Source organism: Chelon labrosus (genome assembly GCF_963514085.1).
Source record: "Chelon labrosus genome assembly, chromosome: 1".
Classification (NCBI taxonomy): domain Eukaryota; kingdom Metazoa; phylum Chordata; class Actinopteri; order Mugiliformes; family Mugilidae; genus Chelon; species Chelon labrosus.
Window position 1 is genome coordinate 23,113,322 of NC_140337.1, and position 14,850 is coordinate 23,128,171.

Consider the following 14,850-nt stretch of genomic DNA (forward strand, 5'->3'; position numbering starts at 1 on the left):
TTCAAGTGTCCCGAATCCTGCCATGAGAATGGGTGGGCAGAAGAGGGGGGTCCCAGCGTGTACTGCCTCCCAGCAGGCCTGCACAGTCTCCGGGCTGTAGAGGAGAAGGAGGAGGAGGAGGAGAAGGGGAGGGAAAAGGAGGGATGATTGGAGGGGATAGTGATGTGTCTCTGGAGGCTTGCAGGGTCCCTGGCGAGATACACTGGGAGCAAATATTATGATCCCATCTCTGCTTCCCTCACTCATGTTCTCTTCATTATTATTAGTGTTATTATCTTTCCCTTTCAGTTCCAAGTAAAGGATACCACTGAAGCCCAAGAAAGAGAAGCAAGAGGGGGGAAACAGTGCGGAGAAGCCCTCAGAGGATACCCCCTGTAGTGGACGCCATCAGTGCACGTGCAGAAGGACTACTTCTTCCTACCGCCATGGGGTGAGTACGAAAAGTGATGAGGGGAAGGAGAGTACCGTGCTTTTTTTCCAAGGAAGAGGAAAAGTTTGTGTGTGATACTTGCGGGCCGTGGGGAAGCGGAGCACCCAGACTGTGTGCCATTTGAGCAATATCTCAAGTTGTTGCTATAATTGACTACGTAACGGAACAATGTGAGTGCAATTCCTTTCACATTGCACTGAAAGGAAAGTAGCACTTCACAAAATATATATCTCGAGAGCACTGCTGTCACACAGGGAAATGTCAAGTGCTGGCAAAAAGCACCGAGTCACTCTTGTTTTCATTCGCATATCCTCGACTATTTATCCCCCGGTAGCGCCGCTTCATTAAAAAAGGAGCGCCAGCCTCCGCGTCAACTCTCCCCGCTCTGACAGCCCTCCCCCTCCACCCCCTTTTCGGATGATTTTTCATGTGTTACCACTGCCGCCCACAGAGGCTAACATAAATAAACGCATGCCGTCACTTCTCGGCGCAGATCCCACAGTCCTGCATCACACGGCACCAGTCCCAGCGAAGGTCGTGGGACTTGTGGGCTGAATCTGAACCGAGTCCAGGAACTTGGGGACAAAGTTTGAAGGGGAAATCCTCACCTTTGGCCTCCTCCCGCTCCTTTTTCAAGGGCTCACTGTTGTGATTGGCTGGGTCAGCTGAGTGGAAGTGGAGAGTCTGGCTTGCGAACTGGTTAGTTTGACTTTTGTATGTTTCTGTCCTCTATCATCTGTCCCCTGTGCCTTTTTGGTTTCTTCTTTTTTTCTTTTTTTTATTATCTGACTCTTTCTGTCTTACACTGCTTAGCACAAAGAAACACCAACCATGCTTTCCCCCCTCTGAGCTCGGGATTCCTGACATTTTTTTCCCTCTTAGCCTCTGAGTCATCTCATCACTTCTGCTGGCTTATCAGCTTCGGAGAGGTTAACATCTCGAGTTGCTGGCTACCTGAGTGTGAGCTTGGGTTTGTTTCGGACTATATAAGGCGTCTGTCTTCTCCCCTCTCTCCTCTCTTATTCTGCAAATTTGGCCCGCCGCTTCATAGTGGAAATATCTCAAGTGGCCGTTTTGCTTTGTTTTCACCACACGAGAGATGGATCGCAGATGTTTATCTGCTGAGTTCTTTGCAAGCGATCCGGCCTGTGGATGGAATGTAGCATCTATTTCTGTTTTTAGCTCTGAAGATATGGTAGGCGCGGTGGAGGGGCGAAATTGCGCAAAACAGAAACTGTCTCTGCAGCTAAACCGCTGGAAGCTCATTAGGAGTTCAAAACATCAGCGGCTTAGCTGGAATTTCATTTTAGGCTAACTCAAAGCTCTGCGGCCACCAAATTAGCGCTCACCAAAATGAACGTTTAGCTCCGTGTTTATGATTTAAAAGTGCGCTAATGGATTAATGACGTATTATACGATAGCTGTCTCAGTACTAACAACCAACTGTATGTTCATGTAACTCGTTATGTTCTCATTTAACCTCATTAGCAAAAGTTAGTAACTATCTCATAGAGGAAGGCATGCTTGTAGCAGTTAGCCACCCAAAAACGAGTTACTTTTAATGAATCTTGCTACACGCAGTTGCAGCCAACGTTGTGGAAATGCTAAGATGGGGTCTTATATATATATATATTTACCCAGTTAAACCTTCGCCAAATTTTTTTAAAAATGTATTGATCCCACTTGGGGAAATACTTTCTTTGCATTCACCCGTTCGTCTACACACAGAAGCTGCTTCTCTAACGTGTAATCTGCCACCAGCTCTGGGTTATCACAACGGCGCTGACTTGTCATAGCCTCAATAATTTGATATGGGAATTCCCGACACATTCAGGTGATGCAGAACAACATTAGCATTCACTCTGTGTTCTGTTTGTGTCCGCCAACTCCTGAGATCTTCTACCTCTGAAAGCAGCGGTGATTTAGAGCCCTGAGAAAACAAACAAAGTTATGTCCAAAAAAGCGTTGTTTCTCAAAAAAAACTCTACAAGTCCAGTTGCCTGTTTTTAAAACGCTTTTTTAGGTATACCATGACCTGGATGACTGAGAACCTTCAGAGACAAACAAAGTCATGGGCCTTTAAACCATTACGGTTATCGAAAAATATTAGTAGTGCTGAGGGGAACTGAAGAACTCCCTGCATTTTTCTGACACATCTCACAGCATGTATAATAATCACAGTCATTGTTATTGTAAAAATATTGGAGAGCTCTGACTGAAAACGCGGCAGAGAAACCGTTTATTTCTTTTTGATGGCCGAGGACATTTTTTAGCTAGATGTGTGAATATGTCATAATTTTATAAAATAACAGAACATGTTTTCCCGGCTTGTTTTACCGCTCCCTAGTGGTAGAAAAACAACATATGCCACTTTAAACGTTTGTACGAGTTCAGATTTTTTTGTGGGGAAAGTCAAGCTGACACAGACTAGTCACTGATGAAGCCACTAATAAAAACACAGTAGAAACAATGCTTTGCAGTAATGAAATCTATGTTCTTGACCTGAATACATATGTTGAGAACAGACAGCTCATGCACTACATACTGTGCTCTCATATGTATAGCCTGTATAAGAACAGGCAGCACCTCAGCACCACCAATAGCATTTAAAGGCACTCCACAGCGTGTTGTAAGACAGTGGAGCTGGGTTCTGTATTTCTCTGAAGCTTTCTCCGTGTACTGCAGCTAAAGGTCTGATATCTATATCAGGGCGTTTGGTGAAGTTGTTTTGGACCGTTCCTCTGCTAGCGTTAGCGGATGCCTTTTCAGATGCATTGCAGTAGTACTTTTATTGTATTTCAGGACTGATGTCACAATAGTATGGGCTTCATTGTTAGTGAAGTATTTCCACACACTTGATGAACCGCTACTTGTTTGCTGCAATAACCCACTGGGCTCCTCAGCGGTCTTCTAGGAGGCGTCCATGTTGTTATGGACTGACTAGTTGACCAATTTGTACAACTAATACCAAGAATTGTATAATAAATAGCTGCATTTTGCATTGCCAGCATTCATCTATTACAAATACACTGATCGTCCTCTGCTGTGATTGGGGGCCAGCTACATTTCTGACCCCTGATTGGATATAAACAGCGCAGTCAGTCATATGTGTTTACAGAGGGATATATTCGCTCTTTCTCCAGCGGGCGAAAACCCCTGCTGGGGTGTAACGGTTTGATAAATGGCCCTGCTCTTCGGCTAGATTTGGATCAGGTCTGCAAGCCCCGCTTGGAAGTTATTACTTTATAATGGGAACATGTAAGCAAAAGGCCATGTGCTTTTCATCACTCAGAGAACGACAATTGCATAATGAAAAAAAGAAAGGGAAAAAAAAAAGTAAGATCAAAGATTTACAGGCAGCCAGTGAAGTTTGGATGTGGACAAGTGTTAACATAAATCCGTGTTTTTGTTATTTGGTTGACATTTCCTCTTTTCTCTTTCCCTCAGCCCCCCCACTTTTTTCTATCTTCTTTTGGTGTGGCTGTAGTCGTTTCAGTCGAGGTTACATGAGTCACTTATTCCCCGCGGGGGTGACAGTGTCGGAGCCAAGTTCCCATTGTGTTCATCCCAAATTTCCATTTCAGGATGTGAGCTATTCCAAGCCATACTTGGTTAAAAATAAACCTCAAACAATTAGATGAGATGTAGAAGAAAAACTGGGGTCTGGGGAAAGAGAAGGAGGGACGGGAATGAAGTGAACAGATGGGGAAAAGCTGCTCTACGCTTCATTTGACTCATCTTGAGATTCAGTAAATGTAACAGACTGTGCTAGACAGTCCCGACTTCCACCCACGTTTTGACATGAATACTCAGGAGGACAAATATTGAGTTCTCACACCTCTGTTTCACACCTCAACACCTCCCGATGTTTTGACATCAGCTTTCGAAAAAGCTTTGATGGAACACTTGTCCAAAACGTGACTTACACTGAGCAGACCGTGTTCTCGATGGTACCTATCAGGAGGCGTGATAGTAGGACGGAGTCTGACCAGCTGGCTTGGATGTGTAGAATCTAGGACGCGTTTCCGCTGCAGAGGGGAAGTGTCAGCCGGTCGGCGCCTCGACGTTTATGTGAGCTGGGAAATTGATTCAATAAATCTGTGAATGGGGGAGAATAAACAGAATCAGGTCCGGGGGAGGAAGGGTTGAATCATTTGATTGCTTATTACGGCCGTGGCCAGAGCTGTCTCTTGGGTGCTGGGGACGAGGATTTACAGCCGCACCTGCTGTAGATCACTGATAATAAGGGAGCTCCAGACATGTGCTCGACCAGGTTCAACCAGATAACAAAGGCCTTACATAAGCTGCTCGTCTCTGTGCAGTCTTACACTGCAAAGTTTGTGTTCAGATTTCATGCAGAGTTCACCTTCTGTTGGGTTGAAAACTTAAATAATACAAGGTATGCATCATAATGGTATCAAACAGACTACTTCAGTTTATCAAAAAGTCAGTGTTTTCTCCTACAAGTCTAGCCTGGCAACACTCCATTTGGATTTCATTATGTGTTCCAGCCAATACAGAGAAAAGTAATTACTTGCACACCTTTGGGTAGTCTTACAACCAATCAGATCCATTTTATTGTTAACAAATTCAACTCCATGGCGCTCGGACGATGTATATGAATACATCGCTGTTACTCTTCTTTCTATGTCCACATAAAACCAACCCAGACAATTTGTTTGGCTCAGCAGATCTTTGCCTGAGCACAATGAGTTCCCAACGGAGAGGCTCCAGACCAACTTTCTGCCCAAAAATATATTGTTATATTGTCAGTTGTGTCGGTAGTGCGGCCAACTGGTCTAAGGTGCTGGGTTAAGGCTTCGGTCTCTTTGGAGGTGTGGGTTGCTTTTGGGGGAGCTGTGGTCTAGCGGTTAGTGGTTGGAGAAGTGGCTCTGGGACCCTTCCCCCTATGTCCATGGCTGAGGTGCAATCACCTAACTTAGGGACAATAACCCTCAAGATCAAGCGTTTGTGTTGAGTTATTGAAGCTAGTGGAACGTTGGCTAGCCTGGATGTGACGGTATGACTTGGGCTCTCTATGTTATAAGCAATAATGTCAATAATGCCAACATGCTCTTGTCTGTTTGTCCAGCATGTACATAAACAGCTCATCATTTAGCTTAAAGCGGCGTTACACTAGCTGCTGACCAGCCTTTTGGTGTTGAGCAAGTGTTGTGGGTCTACATTTGACTCATTAGAGCTCATTAGCTAGAGGCATATCTCTACTGCTGGTGGTTGATGACAACAGTTAAAGACAACTGAACCCTTATGTTAAATCAAACCAAAACAATGAGCTAAAAGACTCCAAAATTTCCAATTTATTAGTGTCTCAGAGCTTTTGAAATGTCATCATTCATTTGAATTCAAATTTGTAAACAGTAAAGTAATGTTGTACTGGACCTACCACATCCCGTTATCATGTGTCAATACATGCCTGTGTGTGCTAAGTAGTTGGCTCACCACACAAACAAGACATTATAAACAGTGTTGACTAGGCCATCACTCAGTTACAGCCACACATTAGCTTCCCTTTATTGACTCTGTGGCCGACCCGTAATGTGTGCTGGAGCCAGCTGAGCCTCTCAGCACTGTTGGTGTCCTTGTTTGAGGACAAACTCACAGCTGTGCCACCTTTGGCTAAACATTCCTGCGGCACATGGAACTGCTCGTTGCACTGTGCGTGAAGCCTGGTAATGTGATGCCTGAGAATTTACCACAAATACACAGACTACGATGCCAACGTATTATCCGAGCAACTTGGGCGAATGGCCAGAGCCTCCAAAATTGCAGGTTCACTGCTTCGGCAACTTTTTGGTAATTTGGACGAATGCAGTTTCGGAAATTAGCCCCACTTAAATCACAACAATTTGTAGTCTGATGCTGGAATAGCCTGTTCCTATTTTCCCTTTGCAGTGGGAAACAACAACTTAGATGAGGCCCTTCTTTTGTGCAGACTGATTCACTCTCATGGTTTACTGGGACATTGTCATCTGGTGGACAGGTTGAAGTTGAAGATCGTCCGTAAATGTATAATTTCACAAAATATAGTTTGCGTCATCCACTTTTTCTTCCAGGGTTAGGATCTGAATGAACTACTGACTGTCTTTTAAAAATGCAGTTTTTGCTTCAGAAATGTGCATCTGGTATCCTAGGCTCAACAGGACATGTATATGAACATACAGCAGGTTGGTGGGTTTATAAGTCAATACCAGTGATTTGGTTTTGGAATTAAGAAGAAAAAAAAAAACTTCCTTCCCTTTTGAAAACAACCTATGTGTTGTTTCTGCCAGCCCACCCCTCCCCAGCCGAGTGCCACCCGCCTGAGCGTCAGCATCCAGAACAGACCTCCCCGGGTGGTGATGATTATGATGAATTCCCAGTACCGGCTTTCTCCCAACACGTTACCTAACACCTAGCGCTAGCTATTCATCAGCAAGCTGCCACACCGGGGCTAATCCGGTTAGCCAAGCAGACATGGAGCACAGGAGCCCACTGAGGGGAATAGAGTGCATGGGTGTATATTTTCATCTAATAAAATGCCAGGGAAACCTGTCTGTGATGGCTTATTTCCTTTGTGGCCGTGCGGTGAGCTTTCTCAACAAGGCAACGTCTTAAAACCAACTTTTTAATAGATGATTTTTTTAAAAACTGTGATCTGTTAATAATCAGTTTGTACTTTAAAGCTGCACAGTAGATGTTTTTGGCCACTTGGGGGTAGCAAAGAAACATGTAATCACTGAGATTACAAAGTGTTAGCTATTGTGGGTTCTATGCTAACATGCTAGCAACCAGGCTAAAAACTCTGCAGCAAGGAATAAAGCACGTGTTTTGGCCTTCTGCGTTTGTGATGTGTCAATTCAGTTATATTGGAATATTCGATATAAGAGTTATGACTTGTACAGTATTAGCAGTTTGGGTAGGACGACAAGCTAGCTAGAAATCCAACACATTTAAGAGTTGACATGGTCTTCTTCTGCTCTTCTTGAGCCTTCTGCTGCCTACACTACACTAATGTAAGACACTTTTTGCCCATTAACTTATACCTCATGTGCAAAGATCGTGACTAATAGCGGAAAAAATGTGGGAAGGGAACAAATTCGGGCTCCACTGTCATTATAGTTCAATTTCATGCTGAGAGGAGGTGATTCCAGAAGTAAGACCTATCCCAGCAAAACAACGAGAATATCAGCAGGCTGAAACAGTATATTAGTTTGTCATTAGTGGCCTTGGGGTGTGTCCTTGCTCTCTGCTTTACAGACTGAAGTCCAGTTCCCCTCAAAGCGAATGGACAGATTATCTGATGGTTTCAGTACTTGTTAGCAGATAATCCTCAAAAGATGAGATATTTCTTGACCTTCCCTACACATCAAAAGTGGACTGCCTTTCAAGGTTGTTCTGCATGCACTGTAAGTGTAATGATAGTGTAGCCGCATTCCACAGAGATCAATATTAGTTAACGTTTACCTTAGTCTATGACATGGCAAATACAAATCCATTTTCTTGGATCTAGGTAAATTTCATGCAGACTTACGGTCAACCTATTATTAACTGATTTTGACTGGATTGCAACTGCTTTGATTTGTAAATCAAGTCCCAATGGATCTTAAAATCAGGTCATTTTCATTTTGAGAGATTTAAAAAATTTCGAATGATGCTTTAGCTGTGTGGAACAAGTCCATATTACTTTGTCAGAACTACAAATACAGTGTCTGGCTAGCAATGCATTATTAATTTGTTTATTTTTTTGGATATTAATAATTTTGGGGTGTATTTGCGTGATAGCACGATTTTAGCTATCCTAAAGAGGAAGCATCCTCGAGGGTGGAAAATTAAACCAGTACGGAAGTGCAAAAAAACACCTCCATGATAAAATACCAAACTTCACAGCAGAAGGACCTGAAGCCAACAGTTCATGTGAGGACACCCACGAACATCTCAGAATTAAAGCGGTTTTGTACTGAGAAATGGGCTTAAACTTCCTCCAAGAGTCTGTAGACGACAGATCAGCAGTTACCGGAAATGTTCAGTTGCTGTTATTGCTGCACAAGGATTCATTTATTTATACACCTCACATTTTCTAAAAAAAATGGTTTGGTCTCTTTTAATTTCTTCATTCATGACAATTGTATGATTGTGTAACTCACTAGTTTGAACTGTATTATGTAACTTAAAGTCATGCATATAATTAAAGGCGAGAGACAGGCTGGTGCCGTCGCAGGTCACTAGCTGTCTATCAAGGCGCAATATGTCCCAGACCGCAATGTGACTGCCAGTGTTGACTTTTAAAGTAGACTTTATTAGATATATCCCATGTATTATGTAGTACAGGACAACTTTGTGTCCCTATTCCTCATAGGTTTCTCAGATATCACAGCCAAAATATGGGCGAATGCATGTCAGCCAGTGGTTGTCTCAGGCAACAGTTCTTCCCCCGTTTCTAAGCAACTAATGATCATCTGATGGTTTTTAATTCACCTTGCGCTGGAGAGGAAGGGATTCAGTAAGTGTTTTCCACACGGAGCGATCATTAAAAGCTGATGCGATGAATGCCGCAATTTAGTGTTGAGTGGGAACATGAAGGGACCGCGGCAGACCTGTTTTGTTTTGTTTATGACAAGTTGGCAATGAGTAGACGAGTAATGATTTTGTTGTAATTGTTGGGGTCCAACTTTGAAGCAGTCTACTCCGCTATAACGGTGCACATGGATACCAGTGTTGTGCGTGCAGGGTCACTGCCATGGAACTGGGTATAAAATCATAAATTGTTTCAATAGTGCCTCTGAGACATTTACACTGGCCAACCCCAGAAAAAAAGCCAAGTCACATATCCAGGGACTACACCCACCCTGGATATAGACCATACACCGCACTGCCTTCTGGCAAAAGACGCAGAGTTATCAAATCCAGAACCAACAGACTGAAAAACAGCTTCTACCCTCAAGCTGTTAAATCTCTCACCCCAACGGCCCTCTCCCCATAGACTGTAGTGCAATAGCCCCCATGCTTATTCCCTAGTCCACCTGCACTATAAAAAATTGCACCGTTGTTAATTTTGTTAGTATTTTATCATTCTGTCTGTATCTTTTATTTTTAATTGCTGCTGAACCAGAGTGAACTGCTAAACTGCATTTGTTGTTTTTTCAATAAAAACGTCTAATTCTTATTATTCTTATTCAAAAGTTACAGTCATTTGAGATTAATTTTCCAAATTTCTGTCCAGGCATGAGAATTTGTGATGAATTTTGCAACTATTTCATGATCTCCTGTGAGACGGGGCTGGAATGAAACATATGCCTTTACATCCTAATGTTGGATTAGTTGACTAGATGTATTCTGCAGCGAGACTTGATTGTATTAAGGTTAGAGAGCAGGCAAGTGGGGCAGGGAGCGGCCAGACTGTGTTACATCAACACCCTTCAGTAAGAATGAACAACAATCTATCTAAGAGGATGACAGTTTTATCAGAAATCTGAGTGATCAGCCCAAGATTAAAGTGATCTATGTGACCTCACATCCAATAAAGTGTCCGGTGAAAGAGTAACTGAATCCTGTCAGATCTGCCTGCCCTTCCTTATGTAAAGCCACATCAGACTTCCTGCAATCAACTGTGTCCGCTCGTGGCCAACACGTTGTACATGGAGGATCAGCTAAATGTTTAAAATGATGATTAGGATAACTTTTGCACCTTTCAGAATTTTCTACTTTTTTGTAGAAGTACGCAAGAAGTACCTAAAAAGTACGCAAAACTTTAACAGATTCTCTTGGTCCTTAAGCAAGACAATGGCCTCAAGCACACAAATCACTCTACAAAAGAACAACAAAATTAATGTTTTGGCATGACCAAGTCAATGTCCTGACCTAAATCCAATAGAAATGTTGTAAAAGTACCTGAAGCAAGCAGTTAATGTGAGGAAACCCACCAACATCTCAGAACTCAGAAAATGTACAAATGATTCATGTTCTTGAATAAGTATATTAATTTGTTTAACTGGGACCTCTTTGTCTACTTTTAGATGCTGATGTTCTGAGTCATTTTTATGGGTGAGGTTTTGGACATTTATTTGACCATTGGTATAATAAAACCAATAAAATACACCCTTGCTCGTTTTGCTGCACTCATGGGTTTTGATGCTTCTGTGTCTGGTGTGACCACTAGCATGTGGTGGCTAATGTTAGCAAAAACTTTCTATACTTTCTATATGTGTGGTGTACTTTTGCTGTTGTTGAAAGACATTGATGGTTATGCCAGGTTTCTGGGACACAAAGGGGAGGCAGAAGTTGGAAACACAATTTAATAAAACTTTAACGAAAAATACCCTAATAAGCTAAGGAAGAAAAAGGCACTGCAGGAAAGGCAGTGTATCCAAAAACACAACTCCAAAAACAGATGAGGACCAAAACCAAGACAAGAACTAAGGAAACAAAAGGAAGCAAGAGTGTCAGACAAACAGGGGGAACATCACAGACAACTTGACTGAGAACAGAGCAACAGACTGGGCTATATATTCACCCATGGGGGGGAGGGGTTAACGTGACACAGGTGAAACTAATGAGGGGGCGGAGCACACAAGGAGAAACCAATCCAACAATCAAAGAGGGGGGAAAACACAGGAAGTAAAACAAGACAAGAAACACCAAGGAAAACTTTACTAAATAAAAACACGAAACACAAGGAAAACCAAACAGGGTCACAGAAAACTTTCAAATTTCAGGTTAGAGTTAATGAATAAAAAGGCATATAAATATTAATTGCAGGATTATCTTATTTTACATAAAAGCCACACTTCTTCCTGCGTTGACACTAGACGTGGAGGTATTGGGTTATGGTGCAGAATCTTCCAGTACTGATGTTGTTTCTTGAGGTGTTTTGCTAGTGACAATGACAAAACTTTAGTAGACTTAAAGACATATTAGACATTAGCTTGATTAGCTTAAATATGCAGGTCTCTTGGTCATGGCATTTGTAAAGCTACTTTATGTGAATATAACTTGAATAAAACTGTGTAATGTTTTTTAAAAAAATAAATAAATAAATCACAATTTTGGGTTGCTCCCACTTGGGGGTGACAAATTCAGGAATTTTACTCTAAATTAAAATTTCATTCCTAGCCACCGAACGGCCCTTCTCTTCTCAGCTGAATCCAGGTTGCTACGTACTACCCGCTCCGTGCCTCAATTCACCCCTGACTTGACTCATGTGCTGTAATTATTGACCAGGGAGCGTATGTACTGATCAGGCCTATGTAGACACAGGTGCATCATGGGACAGACGGTGCGTGTGTGTGTGCAGTATGTATGACAAACACCATCTGAGAGCACAACCCTGGGGCTTCACACGAAGCGCACTCATACACACAAACAGCTTTAATGAGTGTGTTTCCGCTCAGCGCTGATTTCCTTTCCCCTGTAGTGTTTCCACAGGGTGATATTTCCATGGACATGCTCACGCAAGACACACACAGACACTAACATATATAAACAAATACTTCTGATAACCTGATAAATAGATATTTTGTTTATACTTTTTTATTCTGACTAATTATCTTTGGCCGCTTTGGGTGATTTTCCTTTTTCTTTTTTAATAGTGACTCAGGTTGAGTCTCAGAGACTGTACAGTAGTGAGGCTTCGGATGAATCAGCAGTTCTTTTGTGTTGGTTTACTGTGGCAAATATTTCCATCTGTTATTCTCCGTGTTCCTCATAGGGTTTGCTGTGCACCTGGACACGCTCGAACGCAGGCAACTGAAAAATTCTTGTCGTCTGTCCAGATGTGGGCAGGACTGTGCTCCAGAGTAAATGGATCTTGAGCTGAGACTGTTTTGTTGCCACTTGATTGGTCAGCGATGCCAACAATGCAATGCTTAGTTCTTACTATGAAATCAAGTCAGTTGCAATAGTAATTTAAAGGAAACATAAGGTAAACGCCACACCCTTAAAATCATAAATCAGTTTAAATCTTCTTTTAAGAAGCAAAATATCCTAATTAAATCCACACAACAAATGAGCTGAAGCTGAAGTAAATAACCTGTAACGTTGCTAATCTCTGTACAGCGTACCTGAATCATTTCAACTCTGGTCCACACGATGGATTCACTTGTTCACTGCAGCTGCTAGCTAGAAGAGACGACCACAAACACGCTATTGTTGCACCAACTTTATCATTCCAGCCTTTCTCCTTATACTCACAGCAATGTTGTCACATTGAACTTTGATCTCTTCAGTTATAACGTTATTGGCGGGCATGTAGTCGTGCTGAGTCCTGCTGCTACCTTAATGTTAGCATCTTTAGCAGCTACAGCGACTCTCTGGCTGACTGCTTGACACCCACTTCCTGGTCTGTTTTAAAAATTCTACCATTAGCGTGAGCCTCTGATTGCTAGCTAGGCCGTCAGACACCTTCATTTTGATCAGTGGTGCACCATCAAGATTGGCAAACTGAGCAATTGGTTGTGAACCTGTGATAAAACAACCTTAGACCTGCTTAAACCTATGTAGGCCCCACAGTTCATCAACAACCACTCCTAGAAGCCCCCTCTATCTACCTTGGACAAGGATTTCACTCGTTTGGACTCGGGGATAGAGCACAAACCTCTTCGTCTGGGCCCCCCTACAATCAAGGATCACCATTGAGTACAATTCAGTAGGTGACATTTTTCAAAGGCATTATTTTTCATGTCTCTCATGTGGACACCAGTAAACACTAGCCTGGATACCAGACTCTCTGACTTCGCAGAGAGTCTGGCCTAGCTCCATTGGCAATCGTTTATTTCCTGGTGGGAGGGCACAGTTTGAGGTTTAAAATCATAGGAGTTCCTTTAACCAATCACTAACGTTTGGTAATGACGTATGTTATGCGCCGGAGCCTTCAGGCTCTGCTGCCTCGTACTTCCGCTTTCAAGAACGCAACAAGTAAACAAATCGCTACTCTACCATCCCCCATTGCAATTAAGGACGCGAAATTGGAATAAAAGTGCTGTAATGCCAGGAAGCATATCCACAACGGAGCGAATGGCTTCGAGTATATCCGTCTCCGTTCGTGTAAACATTTCAAACTCGGCGCGCAACTGAAACGTAATCGCTCTCAGACCCGCCCTCTGTTCGCTGATTGGTCCGCCAACCAGTTGGCCGGAGTAAACGTTAGCGGATCAAGCTATTCCAGACGGAGTACTGTAGGGAATGCAAATGAGCGGAAGTACGTAGGCAGGCGGAGCCAGGCTAAGTAAACACACCTGTAACTTCCGACCTGTAAACAGTAAGACGTTCACCTGCTGTCACAACCTGGAACTACAGCAAATCTACAATACATTTACAGACAATGGCCGTGTATCGCGTGTACTGTAAAATTTACTTCTAGTCAATTAAATCACTAATGCCAATTAAACAGTGAACAACTAATTATTTTGCATCAGTTAACAACATTGTAAGGAAACAATTTGCATACTACAATGGTGTGATGCATTTTGTCCTTAAGTATACACATTAAAGTCCAGGGGACAGTCCAGAGGACAGTCCAGAGGACAAGTCCTGAAAACTCCTGGCAAGTAAAAGAAAAATCTCTAGGACGCTCCAATGGTATTATCAAGAATGATACCATCGGATGTAGATGTGGATGGGCTGAATGAGCAAAACACAGACAGCATCAATTTCCTTGGAAAATGTTCAACTAAACAGAATTTATGCCATTAGAGTGATTCACAGGATGCTATAATCACATCCAGATCTATAACATTTAGTAAGCTTTTTACTGTATTCAGTGCCAACAGAGCCATGGATATGGCCTGGGCATCAAGAGTGTTTTATCAGAGCAAATCAAATTTCCTTGCAGATACCGAAGGCTTTTGAATTGAATTCAGTTTAGAAAATGTTGCACGCAGCTATGAGATATTAAAAATTGGGCTGATTAGTCTAAACTGATTTATTTGTTTCTGTGTACAGACAACAGCATGTTATTAATAAAAGGCTGAGGAGAGATAAAAAAGTTCAAAAGCAAATTTGCTGGCATTAGTGGATCTGGTTTTAGCAACAGAACCCAACTGTACCTCTAAGTGCTATATGCTAAAGCAATCAATTCTTCTTTTGGGCAAACGTCAGCACGCGTTTCTAAAAACTACAGTCAAAGCTTACCGACATCTCTCTGTGGCACACCTCCAGTGTATGCTCACTCTAACAACAACAGCTGCCAAGATGAATTATGTGTCTCTGTCCCAGGACGTTACCCCACCGCGCTGTTACATTATCCTCCGAAAACAAACTATCAACCAAATATCCTCCTGCCAAATTAGGAAAAGGTGGACGGCTCCTCTCTGCAATTACCTAACAAAACACAAAGTTCAGAATGAGGTCATTGACAAACAATGCCGTAAAATGCGAGGGGAAATCTATATGCATTACCTTGCAAACTGATAGATGTGTTCCAGATG

General features: G+C 42.5%; 1 protein-coding gene across 7 annotated transcripts in view; it reads left to right on the forward strand.

The window, feature by feature from the left end:
- Nucleotides 1-273: 273 nt before the first annotated feature.
- pde5ab (phosphodiesterase 5A, cGMP-specific, b) overlaps nucleotides 274-14,850 on the forward strand; it is an 88,166-nt gene continuing 73,589 nt past the window's right edge. For 6 of the 7 annotated variants that reach the window (XM_084545987.1, XM_084545988.1, XM_084545985.1 and 3 more), the window contains exon 1: nucleotides 274-430. In XM_084545987.1, coding sequence (XP_084402113.1) covers nucleotides 426-430 — 5 coding nt within the window. In that variant the 5' untranslated portion in view covers nucleotides 274-425. Of the gene's footprint in view, nucleotides 431-1,025; nucleotides 1,130-14,850 lie in introns of those variants that run through there. The other variant, XM_084545983.1, reaches the window with a different exon arrangement.